The sequence below is a fragment of the Otolemur garnettii genome, unplaced genomic scaffold, assembly GCF_000181295.1.
Source record: "Otolemur garnettii isolate 467f Iridium unplaced genomic scaffold, OtoGar3 scaffold00003, whole genome shotgun sequence".
Lineage (NCBI taxonomy): Eukaryota > Metazoa > Chordata > Mammalia > Primates > Galagidae > Otolemur > Otolemur garnettii.
The window spans coordinates 14561170-14579343 of record NW_003852398.1 but is presented as its reverse complement, the minus strand read 5'-3'; the positions used below and the strand labels follow the sequence as shown (position 1 = coordinate 14579343).

The window sequence follows — 18174 nt, the reverse complement described above, 5'->3', positions numbered from 1 at the left end:
AAAAAAAAAAAAGAAAGTAGAAGCTCACTGGAGTCAATGCTTAGGCTTGGAACTGGCACACTCACTCTTGTTGGTATATTATCAGCCAAAGCAAGTTAGATGGTCAAGCCCACAGTCCAAAGGCAAAGGAGTAGCCTCACTGGGGCAAAGGTGTGGTTGCAGGTAACAGTGGAGACCTCAATCCACTGCAGAGAGTTAGGACACAGCACTTTCAAGGAAAATGAATTGTTGAATCGAAGCCCAGAATGATATTATGAATCCTTGTTCACCAAATGTTTAATTAAAATGGAGCACATGCATTTGGTCATGGATGCTGCATTGCAGATGTTTACTATCAGTCTTCTCTGACAAAGGCGTACATAACAACCTTCCATATGGTGTCCTGAAATTGTCTGTGGTGTCACGGAATTCAACAAATCATTGAAGAATAGGAATCTTGTGTTGGTTAGAGGTGTGGGAGGATAGAGTGGCCATGAAAGGAATCAACATGTTCCCAAAACAATTTGTACTTTACCATTTACTATGTATGCCTCCACGGTTTGAATGCATATATTTTCTGAGTCACCAAGTGATTATTTTTCTTTATGGGTTAAGTCAGATACAATGATCACAGATTCTAAAGCTTGAGGGAAAAATGTTAAAATTCAACATATCTGAGAGAGAAATAAAGAAAAGCTAAGAGCAGCACCTTCAGAGTTCTTTATTTTTATATAGTTTTAAAAGGATTATCAGTTTTGAAACTCTACTGTGCTTGTTTACTGCATGTACGTGCACAAAATAGTTATTCAAAGGTAGTGAATTAGTGGTACAAAATTAGTGGTGAATAAATTACCTCTAACAGAGCTAAATAAATCTCTGCTAGAAAGTAAAGGTTAAAATGTTAAAATTGTGTACCTCTCCATATGCACATTTCTATGATTCTCTTCACAGTGAAACCAACATTAATTCACACAGACATGTATGTGAATAGCATTGGGCCAGTCAATGCCATCAACATGGTGAGTTTCCTCATAAAATTGTTGGTTATCTCATTAGCATATTTGAGAGGCAATGTGTCATAGAAATAGCAAGGAACGTGACAACAAAGAAAAATATTTGGAAGACTTTGGAAAGGAAAGATAATCATTAAGATAGGTTTTCCTTCTTGGAATATTAAGATAATTAAATTTGGAGGATTTTTATTATGAGAATGAAATGCGATCATGTATACAATTAATCTGTCAATGTGCTGTACTATATTATAATTCTGAATCACTGTGTACTTGTGAAGAGCCACTTACTACAAAAAGAAACACACTATTCTACTACTAATATTTTTAGAATATTAATGATGTCACAATGGCATAGTTTGCTTTAAAAGTAGAAATGTTTTTTTCAAGGGAATAGTACTTCACATGGAATAATCAACGTAATTTTGTTGTTGTATAACACTTTTCTAATTAAATGTTAAAAAAAACAACTAAAATGAAGTTCATAATACAGTATAATAGACTAATGGAGTACAGCATAATATAACATGACATAATAGTATGTATACTATGGTAACAGCATAATATGATATAATATAGTCACACTATAAAACATTGTTTACTAATCTAGCAAGAAAGATACTCTTGTAAGTCAGAAACAAAGAGATAAGAAACATCAATTGCTCATAACTGAGGTGTTATATCACAACCTGCATGCTCCATCAGTAATACTGCATGTTTAACCATTAAACAAATTCTAACATGTTAATTCTTTGGAGCTAGAATTCTTAGAATCTTTAATGTTCTGATATCAATTGTAAATATCTAAGAAGTGGAACCAATATAGGCAGTTTATTTAAACTCAGAACTTTCTTGTTTTAGAAATAACATTTGTAAATGCATGTTTTAGGAAACAAATATCTTCTTTCTTTCTTCATTTTTTTTATTTGTTTGTTTCTTTTAATTGAGATGGGGTCATACTAAGTTGCCCAGGCTAGTCTCAAACTCTTGGCCTCAAACAATCCTCCCACCTCAGCCTCCTGAGTAGCTGGGATTATAGGCACTTGGCACCACTCTGTGGCAAAACTTTTCTTATGTGATTTTTATGGCCAAAATGTAAACCAGAAATTATTTTTCTAACTACTGGAACATCACTAACTAGTTGACAAAGGATTTCATAAAACAGATACCCTTCTCATTACTTTTGTCTTCAAAAATAAAACTAAATGGTCAGCAAAGGTGGCATGCCTTACCCTAGTAGAAATGCAATCGAATACACTGACAGGGTGCCAAGTGGTTCAAGGAAGGGACACAGAACAATGTGAATAGGACAAAATACACCGATTCCAGACTAATCCAGATGGACTGTTTATACTTGAGCAAATCGATACTCTCTCTGGTTCTTTATGCTTTCAGCATAAAATGATTTTGGTGACTGAACTAAGAAATGTGGATAACCCTCCTCCCCCAGCTCTCATGTTCTGTGAACTCTGTATTTTTTTTTTACTTTTTCCTTTAATTATTTCATTTATAAAATCAGGTTATTAAATAAAGCAAGAGAGAAGTAGGACTGGTTAATTGGAATGATGTCCATACAAAATAACTAAACCTATTATTTATTATAAAAAATAGTTTATTTGTTTTTAGTGTTCAAATAAGGTAGTTTGTTAAATGTGATGATGCGTGAGAAGTGTTTCACAGGAGAACTGGTACAAAATAATTACTTAGTGAATAACAGCAAGAAGAATAAAATGATAATAGGCTTTTTATTTAACAATGGAGAAGATGGTAATGGTGATAATGGAGTTGAGAAGCAAAGAATCTTAGAATTGTAGAGCTGGAGGGAACCTAAGCAGGTATTTGTGTGAATTGCTCATTTGTGAAGATGAGGGAAAAGAAGCTCAGAGAGTAGAAAGATGTTTCCCCAAAGGCTACCTCTAAATGCAATAGTCAAACTAGAACCCAAGTGTTCTGACTCCAAGAGCTCTTGCCAGAACTCATATAGATGGGTCTAAAAATATCAAACTAATCTGTAAAAGATGGGTGAGGCAATAGGAGCCCCTCAGCAAAAACTGTTGCATCCTTTGGTCTGTTCAAAGCTAAACTAGCTTAGCCTCATATGGTCAAAGAGAACAAGAAAGAGACACAAATACTCTATAATACAAACTTGCTGTGTTAAAAATGTTCTGTTTTATCATCTTCTTTAAAACAGGAGTATACGATTGATATATTTTTTGCTCAAACGTGGTATGACAGACGTTTGAAATTTAACAGCACCATCAAAGTCCTCCGATTAAATAGCAACATGGTGGGGAAAATCTGGATTCCAGACACTTTCTTCCGCAACTCCAAAAAGGCTGATGCTCACTGGATCACCACTCCCAATAGGATGCTGAGAATTTGGAATGATGGTCGAGTGCTCTACACCCTAAGGTATTCTCTTACCCAAAGGGGAAAAAAAGGTGGTTGTAGGGGAGAAAATAAAAATTAATCATAGCCACCTTAAAAAAAAAAAATTCAAGCCTGTATCAGATTGACATGTTGATCAACTAATATATGACACTATAACATTAGTTTATTCTTTCTGTTATCAATGAGATAGCACTTATATTCTAGTACTAATGTGAAGCCTCTATTTCCTCACAAGTGACATGAAATTTCCCTTGCCTTTGCAAGGTCATCTGACTTTTTACCCATCTTGGCTTTTGTGTATGTGTTTCGTGGAAGTTTAGACTATGGGAACTAAGACACAATCATTCATCCCAGGGGAATGCTCTCCATTTCCTAAGGAAATCATTAGTAAAGAAAAATTTTTGATGTGGATGTCTCCATATATCCTTCTCTTTTTAGCTGCACAATGGCATACACCTAGAATCTATTATCTTTCATCTGCTGGCACCCCACTTCCCATTACATTAATAGGCTGTTTGACTTAATTTATGGTCTATTTTGGGAATAGACATCTCTGGGAGAAAGTTGAAGAAGATTTCTTTCATCTTCTTATATTAAATATTAGGTAAAATTATTTTACGCTATTAACTTCATACTTATGTGCATTTAAAATGTTTTTATACTGAAATGTCTCATTGGTGAGAGTACATGTTTAGGTAAGTACATAGGCTTAGGACCCAGACAGATTCAGCTTTGGAGATGCATGAACTAGGCTAGAAATCTCACTAGTTATGTTACTTTTAACAAGCTCAAATCCAAGAAAGCCATAGCAACACTCACCAAATGAGAAAACAATTTGCTTTAACCAATGCTTTATAAGCAATTCAGAGTTCCCTAATTGTTAAATATATCTTAACAATCAGTAATTTATATATTGTGCCATAGAATAATAAAAACCCAGTGAAAAGTTATTCTAACTGTAAAATATTTTAAAATAAATGAATTTTCATGAAATAATACTTCTGATGATTTCAACAGTGATATCTGTACATTGCAAGAAATGTAATTAACATGTATGAAATTTTTAAACCATCAACCCATCACTACTACAATTTGGGATTATATTCATATTTTTTTTTCAAAGGTGGATAGACATCTGGTACTCCTTCATATTGTCTCCCTTGTGGAATCTCAGCCCAGAATTTGAGACTTGGAAAATCTGTATGCTTTAATAAATACCTCAGACACAGAGACTCTCTGGCAAATATTTTCCTAATATATTTCTATATGTGCATTCAACATTTCTTGTTTGCTATTAGGTATTCCTCTACCTTATGGCATTCTATTTAAAGACTTCATAGTGTTGCACTCTAAGAATTTATGATACTCTATTGTGCAACATAGGTATTATTAAACTTACCACTAACAATTTAAAGCTAACAGCTAACAAGGACTTACAAAGGGAAAGTCCTGCTTTCATTTGCAGATAAGATTCAAGAATTATCAGCATTCATTTACATGCAAACTGTAAATGAGCTTAAGTCCTTAAAACAGTTTGTTTTGTTAAGTTAAATATATTCACTGAGCAATCTCATGTGAGCAATTAATTTCTGCTAAAATACCCAAATAACTAAAAACAAAAGCTTAAGTAATCATAAATTTTAAACAAATAGAGTTGAGGTGAGTAAGATACTATTATTTGGTCTGTGAAAATGAATAGACTACATTAAATCTGAAGTAATTTTTCTCCTAAACTTGGTGGATTTCTTCTCTGAGGATCTTTGCACTATGAATAAAAATATGAAATATGTTCTCCAGGAAGAAAGATGAATGATCATTAAAAATTGTGCTAAAGTACAGTTTTTTATATATTTCCAGAAGTGTTTTATTCATATTTGATACCTTTCTGTGTAGGTTGACAATTGATGCTGAGTGCCAATTACAGTTGCACAACTTCCCAATGGATGAACACTCCTGCCCTCTGGAATTCTCTAGTTGTAAGTAATTCTTTTTCTGTATCCTTGGTCACCTATAATCTTTCAGTCACTTGAGAGAATCACAGAGATGTGCAAAATTGCATTAAGTCACATTGTTGATTTTGACAATCTCTTTCATCTTAATCCTAGCTTACCTCTATTAGAGAGATTTCTGCAAAAGAAAGATTTGTTACAAATAGGTTTCATTTGAGGTACAAACTGTTCATAAACTGGCAATGGTTGCCTGGAGTTCTTTGTTGCAATGGATTGTAGGCCAGTCCTGAACTCAACAGAAGGGTGCAAAGGTTAATTGTGGGGGTCAGGGGAAATTTACCCTTTTCCCCAAAAGTTTACTGAAAGATTGACTCACAATTAAAAGTGGATAAATAAGAGAGAGAAGTTGTTCTCTTCCATGCACCTGGGGAGAATCAAGAGTGATTAATCAGTATCACAGTGGAATCTAGATGTTTTTATACATGCCTTTTAGAGAGGAGGGAGACATGAGCCATATGTGTAGGTAGTTCTGTTTAGGGGCAGTAAATGGTTGTGAGGGTTGAAAAACAGATGAGGAAACAGATTAACTTGCAAATTAACTGGAGAGACAAGTATTATGTTCAAAATGATTTGGGCCTGATCTGTGTCTGGTTGCTTTTTCTTTTTTAAAAGTTCAGAATATTAGGGAGTACATGTGTTATGTTTACATATCTTGTTTTTTGCCCTTACTGAGTCAAGATTTTAAGTAAGCATGCCCCTTACTCAGACAGTGTGCATTGCACCAATAAGCATGAATTCGCCCTTTCCTTCCTCCTCCTTCCCCAGCTTGAGTTCCATTGAGATTTACTTCCATATGTGCACTTGAGTGTTGATCAATCAGTTCCAGCCTAGCCCTGAGTACGTGTTTGTTTCTTCATTCCTGTGATGTTCCACTTAAGAGAGTAATCTCCAGTTCCATCCCACTTGTGACAAATGATACCAGATCATCATTTTTCTCTATGGCTAGGTAGTACTCCACAGTATGCATGTACCACATTTTATTAATCCATTTATGTATTGATGGGCACTTGGCTTGTTTCCACCTCTTTTCAATTATGGATTGTGCTGCTATAAACATTTAAATGCTGCAGTCCCTTTTATAAAATGACCTTTTTTTTTTTCCCTTTGGGTACATGTATATAACCAGCAAATGGGATTATTGGATCAAACGGTGGGTCTACTTTAAGTTCATACTATTTTCCATAGAGGTTTTACAAGTGCTAGTTTTTATCCCACCAACCCTGTTTAAGAGGTCCTTTCTCTCAGCATCCATGCTGGCATCAGTTGTTTTGTCACTATTTAATATAAGCCATTCTTATCGAAGATAAGCAATATCTCATTGTGATTTTGATTTGCATTTCCCTAATGATTAGAGACTAAGCCTATAGACACAAAAATTCTCAATAAAATTTTAGCATACCAAAGTCAGCAGCACATCAAAAGAAAAAAATTCACCATGACTATGTGGGCTTCATCCCATAGACACAAGAATAGTTCAACAAATGCAAGTCTATACATGTAATTCACCACATAAAAAGATCCAAAAGAAAACCATATAATCCCTTCAATCAATACAGAAAAAACATTTGACAAAATTCAGCCTCTTTCATGATAAGAACACTCAGAAAAATTGGTACAGATAGGACATTTCTCAAAATTATAAAGGTAGTATACAACAAACTATATTGAATGGAGAAAAATTGAAAGCCTTCCTACTTAGAACTGAAACCAGACAAGGTTACCCACTTTTACCACTTTTATTCAATGTAGTGCTGGAAGTTCTTGCCAGAGCAATTAAGCAAGGGAAGGAAATCAAGGGGATTTCCCATTTTCCAAATGGGAAAAGAAGAGGTCAAACTATCATTTTTTGCTGACAATATGATCTTATATCTGGAAAATCTCAAAGATTCAACTAAGAGACTCCTGGAATTGATGCATATATTTGGGAAAGTCTCAGGTTACAAAATTGATGTAAGCAAATCAGTAACTCTTATATATGCCAACAATAGTCAAGCCAGAGAATCAAATCAAAGATGTGATACTTTTCACTGTAGCAACAAAGAAAATAAAATACCTAGGAATATACTTAGCAAAGAAGGTAAAAGACCTTGACAGGGAGAACTGTGAAACAAGAGGAAAGAAATAGCAGAGGATGTAAACAAATGGAAAAATATACCATGTTCTTGGATCAGCAGAATCGACATTGTTAAAATGGCTATACTACCCAAAGGGATTTACAGGTTCAATGTAATTCTTATTAAAATATGAATGCCATTTTTGCAGATCTAGAAAAAGTAAGTTCAACACTTTGAATACAACCAGAAAGGAAGTCAAGTAGCAAACGCAACCTTACATAATAAGAATACAGTTGGAGGTATCACTGTACCAGAGTTAGAGATATACTATAAGGCGATAGTAACCAAAACAGCATGGTACTGGCACAGAAACGGAGACATAGTTATAGGGGATCAGAATGGAGGACTCAAGGATGAAATCATCCTCATATTCTCATCTGATGTTTGGGAAAACAGAGAAAAATGTGCACTAGGGAAAAGAATCCCTGTTCAATAAACTGTGCCGGGAAAACTGGAAAGCCACATAGAAAAGTTTGAAACAGGATCCATACCTTTCATCACTCACAATGATTAACTCACATGGGATAAACGATTTAAATGTAAGGTAGAAAACTATAAGAATCCTAGAGGAAAATATTGGAAAAAAAATCTTAGAGATATCGGTCTAGGCAAAGAATTCATAAAGAAGATCCCAAGAGTAATCACAGCAAAAACAAAAATAAATAAATGGGACTTGATCAAATTAAAAAGCTTCTTCACTGCCAAGGACACAATCAAAAGAGCAAATAACCCACAGAATGGGAGAAAATATTTGCTTGTTATACATCTAAGAAAGGACTGATCACCAGAATCTATGAAAAACTCAAACCAATCTGGTTACATTCTTGATCTTTGTCCTGCAATTAACTGATGTAACAGGGAGAGGAAAGGCCATCAATTGTTCTTCTGATGGGGCAGTTTGGTTTAGGGTTTTGCAGAGAAAGCCCCCAGGGAACCAGAGGAAAAAAATAACTCTATGTCATATCTATTTTTTAAAATGCCCATTATTTCATGTTGTACCTCATCTAAGGAATAAACATATTCAATTATAAAGTTAAAATTTTTCTGAGCTTTAAAGAAATAATAAGGCCTTCTTGTCTTTTAATTTTCCAAGAGAAATTACTTCTCTCCTGAATCAGATAGCCCTTAAGAACTGCTGATTTCTGTGCTATCAAGGTCATTAATGGACAACTGTATTCTACACCTAAATGCAATTTAATATTCCTTATTGCTACCAAAACAATTCAGACCCCAGCACGTACTCTGCAGAAAACTCCCTCATATCATCATTCTTTTCCTCAGTTCTCAGTACTTCCTGCCATAAACCCCTCCCTGGGGATGCTCGTTCATGTTTGTCTTTCTCCAATTAATAAACATAATAGACAAAGATCTGGATCAAAAGGAAAGAAAAAGGAAACATATGGGATTTTATTCCAAGTAGCCAATCAGCCTCCAAAAGAAACAAATAAAAGTATCGTTAGACAAACAGTTGAGATGACTTGAAGTTTTTATTTATCTATTTTTACTTGACAAAGTTTATCCCACAGTTCATTTAATAACAGTGCCTAAACATCCAGCAAATGTACATTGACCATCATCATTTTTTAAGATTAGTAATATTATCATCCCCTTATTAAAACAATAATTTAGAAGAAAAAAATTAGGAAATTTTCCCAAAGTACTACTTATCTCCCCTTTCAGTGTGATACCTTTTTCTTAAAGACTTTGTTTCTTCTTGGTTCCAAGCTCATTGATATCTTTCCACTTAACACTTCTACTTACTACTTCAATTGTATATTTCTATGTATATTAAAATGGAGACCAAAAAAAATTTTTTTTTGAGAGAGAAGGAGAAAGGAATGTAAATTGTTGAGATTATTCTTCCCAACCATCTACCTCTCCTACTGCATACCCTGGGGAAGAATTTTGACTCCTCTTTCTCTCATTGTTTTTTATTTCTACACAACTCTCAAAAATCTGCCCTGTTGACTATTCTTTGTTATAAAATAACTTCTTACATATCTACTATTTATTATGTACTAGTCACTTTGCATATGCTACTCCAGACCAGGTGAATTGTGCAAATAGCATATATAAAACTAAATGTAGTCTACGTTGTATGAAATTTAAAGTTCCATGGGTAACTTTGACCTTCTGACTTTTGACTCTTACTTCCCACGAGAATGTGATGCTGCCATGTTTATTCCCCAACCTACCCCAGTGCCTTTTAGTTCCAGACCCTCACCTTAACTCACAACTCGCTCCCTTTCTCCCTCTCTCTTTCAGTTCTTATCTCAGTGTCTTGTTTGTAGCGGGGGGATGCTATGTATGTTCACTTATAATCATTTTTAATGTGAGCTTTCCGACCTCCTGGCAGATGGCTATCCACGTGAAGAAATTGTTTACCAATGGAAGCGAAGTTCTGTTGAAGTGGGTGACACAAGATCCTGGAGGCTTTATCAGTTTTCATTTGTTGGTCTGAGGAATACCACTGAAGTCGTGAAGACGACATCGGGTAAGATGCCCTTGGAAAGAATTTTGAGTCACCCTTCCAGACCTGAAATTCTGGTATATACGATTTGGAAGACTTTTCAATGCCTGTCTACAAATGATATGCAGAAAATTAAATGAAGTGTTTTAATTTCCTAGAGAAAATTATAATTGGGACTGTAGCAGTATAGATAAATACAAATGTATTCTACCAATTTGAAGCAGAATGGATTCAAATTGGATTTGAATATCATTTGCCAGGTTATTTAAGCAAAAATTAAATAGCAATGTAAAACAATAAAATATTCATTAGATGTAAGTATAGTGTTTCTTTTAGAAAATATGTTTCGTAATATGTATAGTAAATAGCAACATTTAAAATAATCATACAAGAAGAATGGACTTACCACAAATGCAGGAAAGTCACCAATGTGGATATGGATTCATTCTCTAACTTATTATTTTAAATGTGTCCATCAGTGGATAGCAGAATAAGCTTTGGATGTTGGAGAAGCCTGGGTTCAAATCTCAACTCCATCAGTTATTGGCTGTAGATTTGGGGAAAATTTATTGAATCTGGGATGTGATCAGTTTTCCCAGATATCCAATGTGGATACAAAGAATTGCATCACAGGAAGACTATGTGTATGCCTAATAATAATAATAATAATAAGTACTTACAGTGATACCTGGTACTTAGTGAGCACTCAATCAATAGGAGTTAATATATATTCATATATCTGTAATACTTCTAACATCCTAAAACAGAACAAACAAAGTCAGGACTACAAATTTTTGTGTTTGTTTTCAGCCCAGAGTGGCAATGAGAATAACTGTGGTACTAAAAGGGTTAGTTTTACATTGCAAGGCCTAACTTTACTTCCTCCTCAAGGTCTCATATTGAAAGTGATCTGTGGCATTTACTGTCTATTAGGGATACTGCTACATCTGGGAGAAAATGATCTACTTACTTTTAGCACAGCAAAAAGAATTATCAAGATCCCACAAGGCTATTAATATTTTTGAAGGAGTCAGGGCAAAACTTTATTGAAAAGATACTGGCTTTGATGTTGGGTTTGATGATTTAGCTAATTTTATCAGGTCTTCTGTGATTTTCGTATGGTAATTAGCCCCCATATTTGTCATCTTTCCCATTTCTTGTTCTTACTAGTTTGTGCTTTGTGTGTGGTCCCATTTGGATGGGCTCTGTAATGAGAAAGACCAAACTGAAAATTAGCACCAATACTTAAAGGCAGCCTGATTCTTGTGACATTTGATTTTGTAAAGATGGATATTTTTGTTGGAAATTCATTTGATTTCTGATGCCATTTTTCCTTCAAAGCATAGCAATATAATTAGTGAATAGCTACCAGAAATCTATATGAACAACTTCTTTTAGTTTAAGTTTAATCTTAGCCATTATTATAGTATTATGTGGTATTCTCCTAGATGTTTTGTAAATGTTATTTCCCTTTCAGGAACCTTTGTTGTAACTAGAAAATAATATTTCCTAAAAAAAATAATTCCTAGCTTAGTACACCAGATTCTAACCTTCACTCATTAGAGGTTTATATAGCCAAGTGGTGATTGTACTGCTGGTTTCTTAATATTATTTTCTAAAAATTTAAATCAATTCATTGTTTTTAATAATTTTTTTAAAGAAAAGCTCACATAAGAACCATAATTGTAAAGCTTGACCATTTGGCATAAATAGGAGTTGATATAAAAATAAAATTTTTTAAAAATTCTAAGTGCATATATTTGTGTTCCCCAGATTCTGAATATATTGAAAAAGAGAAAGAGAGAAAGACTATTATTAGAGTTATAGTAACGTGTGATTAATAACAAGGTGAAATATTCTCCATGGAGTATTTAAACCAAAGTCTGGAAGGAACATTTCACGTGAAAGAGTTTTCCCACTAGGTAATTGCATGCTGCTTGATCATCCTTGCATCTACCACCTGAATCATCTGCTTCACCACCAATTTTATCTGTACCACACTTGAGAAAGATATTTCCTTGGTGGTAAATTGATCATAGAGAAAGAATATCTTTAATTCACATTATCTACCTCAGAACAGGTTCTGAATCCATGATTTCTCCTTCCAACAATCATCTCTTCCTGATTGTTCTATAAACCCCACCGCTGCCCCCGTGAGCCAGGCGTGAACACTCAGAGTCATGTTTCTGCCTCCCACACCTAATGAATCACGAAGGCACTTATGCCTCTGAAATATCTTGTGTAACTGTCCTCTTTTCGGTTGCCATTGCCACTGTCCTAGTTCATGATTTTGTTCTCATCTGGACTGTGTCAGTAGCTTATTAAGCTATGTTCCTGCTGTCAGTCTCCCTTCTATGGTCTGCACTTTACACATTAATCATGAAAGCTCGCACTTACTGAACACCAGCTGGACGCACCATAGCAAGCATTCTGTGTAAATGATCTGCTTTAATTCTTACATAGCCAAGTTGACTATTATTGATAGCAGTGCTATCACTGCAGAAGGAGGCTGAGACTTAGAGGAGTTCATTTATATGCAGAGATTAAATGTGAGCCCTGGGAAATAAGTTCACACAGTCTGCTCCCAGACCCATGTGCTTAATCATGATGCAGTTTGACTCCCACTGTGGCCCAATTCCTGATGTCCAACTTTTGTCATTTCACTAGAATTTAGGAGGTTCAAATAAATTTGTGCTTACAAACTATTGTTTCTAATCTGTAAAAACCAAAATTGTTTATATGATTTCTGGAATTGTTTTGTGACAAAACTAAACTGTTAACGTTTTCCTGAATTTAACTGACCAGTCCTGCACCCACATTGAATCTCAGCCTCCTTTCTCTCTGATCAGCTCCTAGCTCATCTCTATGACTCTAAAGCTTAAACAAATGGCACCTGCTCAGTGATGCCTCTACTGATTGCAACACCAGAACAACTTGATGCAATGTGTAAGAATGTTCACTCTTGGGGTCAGGCAGTTTAAGTCAGAACACAGGCTTTGCCACTTATGGTAGTGTGACCTTGTATCCATCATTTAATATATCTGACCTCAACATCACCAACATCACAATGCAGCTATGAGGATTAAATAAGAGATTCCATTAAAAATGTTTAAATCTGTGGCTGACACTTGGGAAAGACTTGGTAAATGGAAGGCAAGAGTGATACTATCATTATCATTATGTTGTTGTTCCATTACCTGTCCCTGGAGTATTTTTGCCCACTTCATAATAACATAATTCGTGCTGTGTGTTACTTGGATACTTGTTTTACTCTGTAGTCCCTGATCTTCACTCAACTTAAGTGTAAACTTTACAATAGAAGCCTTCTTTTAATTATCTTTGTATCTGTGAGGCTCTTAGCCATGTGGCTTGCATAGAGCTGATAAGAGATAATGGTTGACTTAATTACTCATGACAATTACATTGTTCAAACTGCATATCTTTCCAATTAAACAAGCAATGCAGATTTCTATTATATAGTGTATAATAGAAATTTTATTATAGAAACAGAAATTTTAGAGTGTTTCCATGGCTCAGTGCTTGGTCTGTACTAGAAGAGTTTGTTCTTTCTGCCATGTTGCCTTGGCCTGTTCATCAAATTCCATCCACAATTTTTGGTACTTTGTTCTTTTGTGTTCTCATCCTGAGATGTGGGCTAGTGGGCAAATGACTTTCTTAGGGAAATGTATATTGTTGGGATCCAAGTGTGATCATAACGAATCAAAAAGAATTATGTCCAATTCCTCCCATATTAGGACACTATTAAAGCTTTCAGACTGTCTTTTAACAATGCATCCAAAATCTCACTGTTTCTTCATAAAACATCCTCAGGAGTTTTCAGTGTAACCCTGTACATTAATTATTATTTACGCCCTTTGTTATCTTTAACCCACCTTTTTGGCTTAGATTCCATGTGCTAGTCATATTTTTCTGATTTTTATTATAAGAAATACATAAATAGGAAAAGGAAAAAAATCTACATATCATTAAACACATCTTTCTTTCCACCTGTGGCATACAAAGCACAATTTCAGAAACACCAGCTCCATAGATGAAATCTGTGCCCATTGCCTGATTCCTAAAATAACTAAAATCTACTTTATATCTTCAAACACTGTGCATTATTCTCCCACCATATCTTTTCCATTCCTGAGATTTTTTGGATGGGTTGCCCCTACTTCAGTGTGTCTGCTCGTTTTGATTATCAAATCCAATCTTCTCTGCCTCCATCGGTGTGTCTGTACAAGTGAAATAATTCTCCAATAGAAAACAAAGGCCCTGAAATTCTAGGATGTGTTTTCATTTAAACGTCCTTGGTAAACTAAGGAGACACACATAAAACTTTACTTATCATTGAAATGAGGCCATTTAGAGGAAGGGGAGAATTAAAAGATACGAGTTAATAGTAATTTTTTAATAGAAGAAATAAAAGGAAAAAATAATTCAAGTAATGAAAGAGAAATAGACAACTCCAGCACCAATGCTACAATCGCTTGTTACTTTTGAGTCTCAGTGAGTTGTGAGCCTATTTTAGTCAACACTAAATTTTTCAAGCTACTTGAAGCAGCGTAATAGCTTAAAATAAATCAGTGGATGATTGCACAGTAATAGATTTTTATTTTATTTTTGAGCTTCAATTTAGGAAGTTAACTTTGGTTTCAGGAGAGGAAAACATATGAATTATGTAAATAGGGATGGGCCAGGAGTGGCCATGGAGACATCACTTTCCCTCTCTGGGATGAAATTTCTGATCTTTAACAGGAATGTGTTTGATCAGGGCTTCTTTAAGGTCCTCGCCCTCAAAGATTATTTATCATCCCTGATATAAGCAAGGTTACACTGTTGAAGTCCCAATGTGAGAGGCACCCTCCTTATAAATGAATATTTTTCATGTTTTTCCTTCATCAAGTTTTTGATATATGTTCAAAACAAGTCAAATGTAAAAACAAACTCCTTGACATTTGAGCTTTTAATTTAAGGAAATAATGCCCTTCTACTGTTCTTTTTGTTCTGAGTAAAGTTGTTATAATTTTTTAAGAAATATGTATTGACAAATTTTAATTTTATTTTATTTCGGTCTCAATTCTAAACTATTAATATATTGTGTTAAAAAATCGCACATTTGGACTTTAAATTCTGCAGTGTTCTGACATTGCCTAGTGGGAAGACAGTTTTTAAAGGGTAGAAGAAGATAACATAGAGAAGTCATATAAAAGTCAAGAGAAAATTATTTGCTTTCAGAGTGACACATGCCATTTCTGCTTATGTTGTCTAGGCAACAATGAGGTGTGTATTCCCATAGAGATAAAATGAGGCTAGGACATGCAGCTGGGCTATGGGCTGTCAAGGGACAATGAGCAGACTCCATAGGGCTTTCCAGCATTTTTAGCATATACATGGTAGCATTTTATGTCTCACAATAAGCCTCTGAGAAAGGTATGATAATTTTTCCATTTCACAGATAACAAAACCAAAGTTCATATGGGCTAATTTATTCAAGCATATTCAGCAATGTCATTTTCCAAGACTCAGATTATTTTCCCCATAGCCTTTCATAAAAACATTATGTAAAAGATGAATTAATTAAAATAAAAATTATCCTTAAGTTTGATAATGGCTAATTTTACAGTAACATGCGACACTGAAGTTTTAGCCTATCATAAGATAACCAACTATATGCACCTGTAGGAATGGCAGCTAGTTTAGAAACAGTTAGAATGTCACGTGAGGTACAATGCAGCAGTGATGTCTTTCACTTTTCAAAAACCACATTTAACGCTTATGAGTTATCATGATTCACTAGTTAAGCATACCTGCGAGTTATCATTCAAATCTGCCTTTAATTGGCAAAATTCTGGATCTAGCATATTTGTTCCATGAATAAAAATCCTATTTGAAAGAAAATAAAATAAAAGATTTGCATGACTACTATTTACAATAAATGTAAGCATCAATCTCTTATTCTGATGCTCTATCCAAACTGACCCTGCCAAGAAAGCCTTCATTTTTATGCAAGTTGTTGAATTTTTCCTAACTCAATTCAAAGTTCTATTTTGCTCCATTTAAAATATGCTTGTATCAGTCCATGTGGACTGATATAAGTAATAGATTCTTCTGGCCCAACTGATGCCCCTAAATGAATTCAAAATATTAAGTAATTTTTAAAACTTAAAAAAATATGAGTGAGAAAATAGAGATGGCAGAAATCATATTCTCATGCTCCACACCAAATTTGTTAAAGATTCATTTTACCCAAGTTAATGTAATTGAAAGATTTCTTCACCCTACTGTTGCATTTTCAGGCAATAATGCTGTGCAACCCTGCAGATATTCCAATTTAAGCATATTATAGATTGAAAAGAGCATCAAATAACAATGAGAACAATAATGAGTGTTCTTTTTTAAAATTTAACTTTCTTTTCTTTACAAGATTATTATGTGAGTCATTATACATTGCAGCACAGAACGGTCCAGAAAAGACTTTGCCGGGCATACAGAACAGGGCCTGACCAGATTTATTCATCATTCACACATGCTGCTCATGTCATCGATCTCATTTTGAAAAGCAAGAACATCCAGTTTCATTAGTACATTCAGGAGGATGGAAATAGATTGGAAAATTCCAAGAGAAGGAGAATTATCAATACATCAAACACAATTTGCAGTATTTTTTGATATATTTTTATACATGATATATGGGTTTCTCTGCTGTTCAAGGAATTATCAGTGTTTTTACATTTCACCTACAAACCACATCATAAATGTTGAATGTTTTGCATTTCTTTGTCTTCCAATGTATCCATTCCAAATTTAACAACTCCTTGCAATAACCGTCTTCCAGTACGATGACAAAAAGATGTACTAAAAAAGTGACGTTTTCTTAAAATAACAGTTCTTCATCCATGCCCACCACACAGTTAATTGGTTTGCCCATCAGCGCCTCACTACCAGTTCTCCAACATGGCACTTCTATTAACAAATGCTGAAGTACAATAAATAAGGCACATTGCTGATAAGACTTTAAGACGAAAGCTTCAATTTAGATAACTGAGTTCACTGGGATAGTTTCCAAACCTAATTTCTAATCTGCCTATACTCATGTGTCTAACAGCACCATGCACCTTGATTTTCATCATTATGTCTATTATTCCTTGCTAAGTGGCGGAGAGCTGTGTGGTATAACAGACAATGTGTAATTCATGAACTGTGTAATGGCTCCTTGTTAAAGAGATAATGCAATCACTGACACCAATTGTAGCTGCCTAACGATCACATTTCCTTAGTCGGCAATTTCTTGTTAGCAGCGTCAGTGACAGAGAGGGAAATTAGATCAATAGAAAAATAAAAATTTAAGGCTAAATCTTAAAGATCAGATTCAATTCAATTGTCATTTTACTTTATCCAGAGAGGTAAAGCCAGAGGTTGTGAATTGTCTAGCTCTTGCTTAGAACCTGGGCCATTAGACATAGATTTAAATTTTATTTATTTCTGTCAACATTAAACTATTGAGAAATTTCATAAGAAAATCTTTTTTTTTATTGTTGGGGATTCTTGGGGGTACAAAGAATTAGATTACATTGATTGCATTTGTTAAATAAAGTCACTCTTAAAATTGTGTCCTGCCCCCAAGAGGTGTGTCATACACCGTGACCCCCCATTCCCCTCCCTCCTCCCCTCTCCCTGCTTCATAAGAAAATCTTAAACATCTTTATATCCTATACAGCTGGGCCCTCATTCCCATGTAGAAACAATTGTGTAGAGATGAGTGATCACCTATTGTGATGATCACATGCATCTCTAGTTTGCCAAAATCCTCACCACTCCCTGTCCTATTTTCAGGGTCATATGGTTCTCTTCTAGAATTATTGTTTTTATATTTTGGAAATCAGTGTGCATTTATATCGCTGTCAAAAATGGGAGAAAATTAAGGGCAACTAATCACAAGAACACCATCTATCTATATAAATATGAAGAATATTTTTCCTTTGAGACAAAGAGAATTTCTATCACAAAACAATGCTCTAAGAAATGAAAGTTGAAACCTTGAGTTCATTGAGGCTTTCCTGAGATGAAAGGTAAAGTTTTAATAATCAATAATTAATTAAGATTACAAAGAAGTGTTAAAACCTGGCCAATCCAGGATTCACTTGCTCTTGACATTTTGTAACTGGGTTTATCACACGTATGTAGCGTAATCAACT

General features: G+C 34.6%; 1 protein-coding gene across 2 annotated transcripts in view; it reads left to right on the top strand.

The window, feature by feature from the left end:
- GABRG2 (gamma-aminobutyric acid type A receptor gamma2 subunit) overlaps positions 1-18174 on the top strand; it is a 93636-nt gene that overhangs the window by 23851 nt on the left and 51611 nt on the right. For both annotated transcript variants that reach the window (XM_003781975.2, XM_003781974.2), the window contains exons 3-6: positions 931-998; positions 3181-3401; positions 5274-5356; positions 9860-9997. In XM_003781975.2, the coding sequence (XP_003782023.1) occupies positions 931-998; positions 3181-3401; positions 5274-5356; positions 9860-9997 (510 nt within the window). The remainder of the gene's footprint in view (positions 1-930; positions 999-3180; positions 3402-5273; positions 5357-9859; positions 9998-18174) is intronic.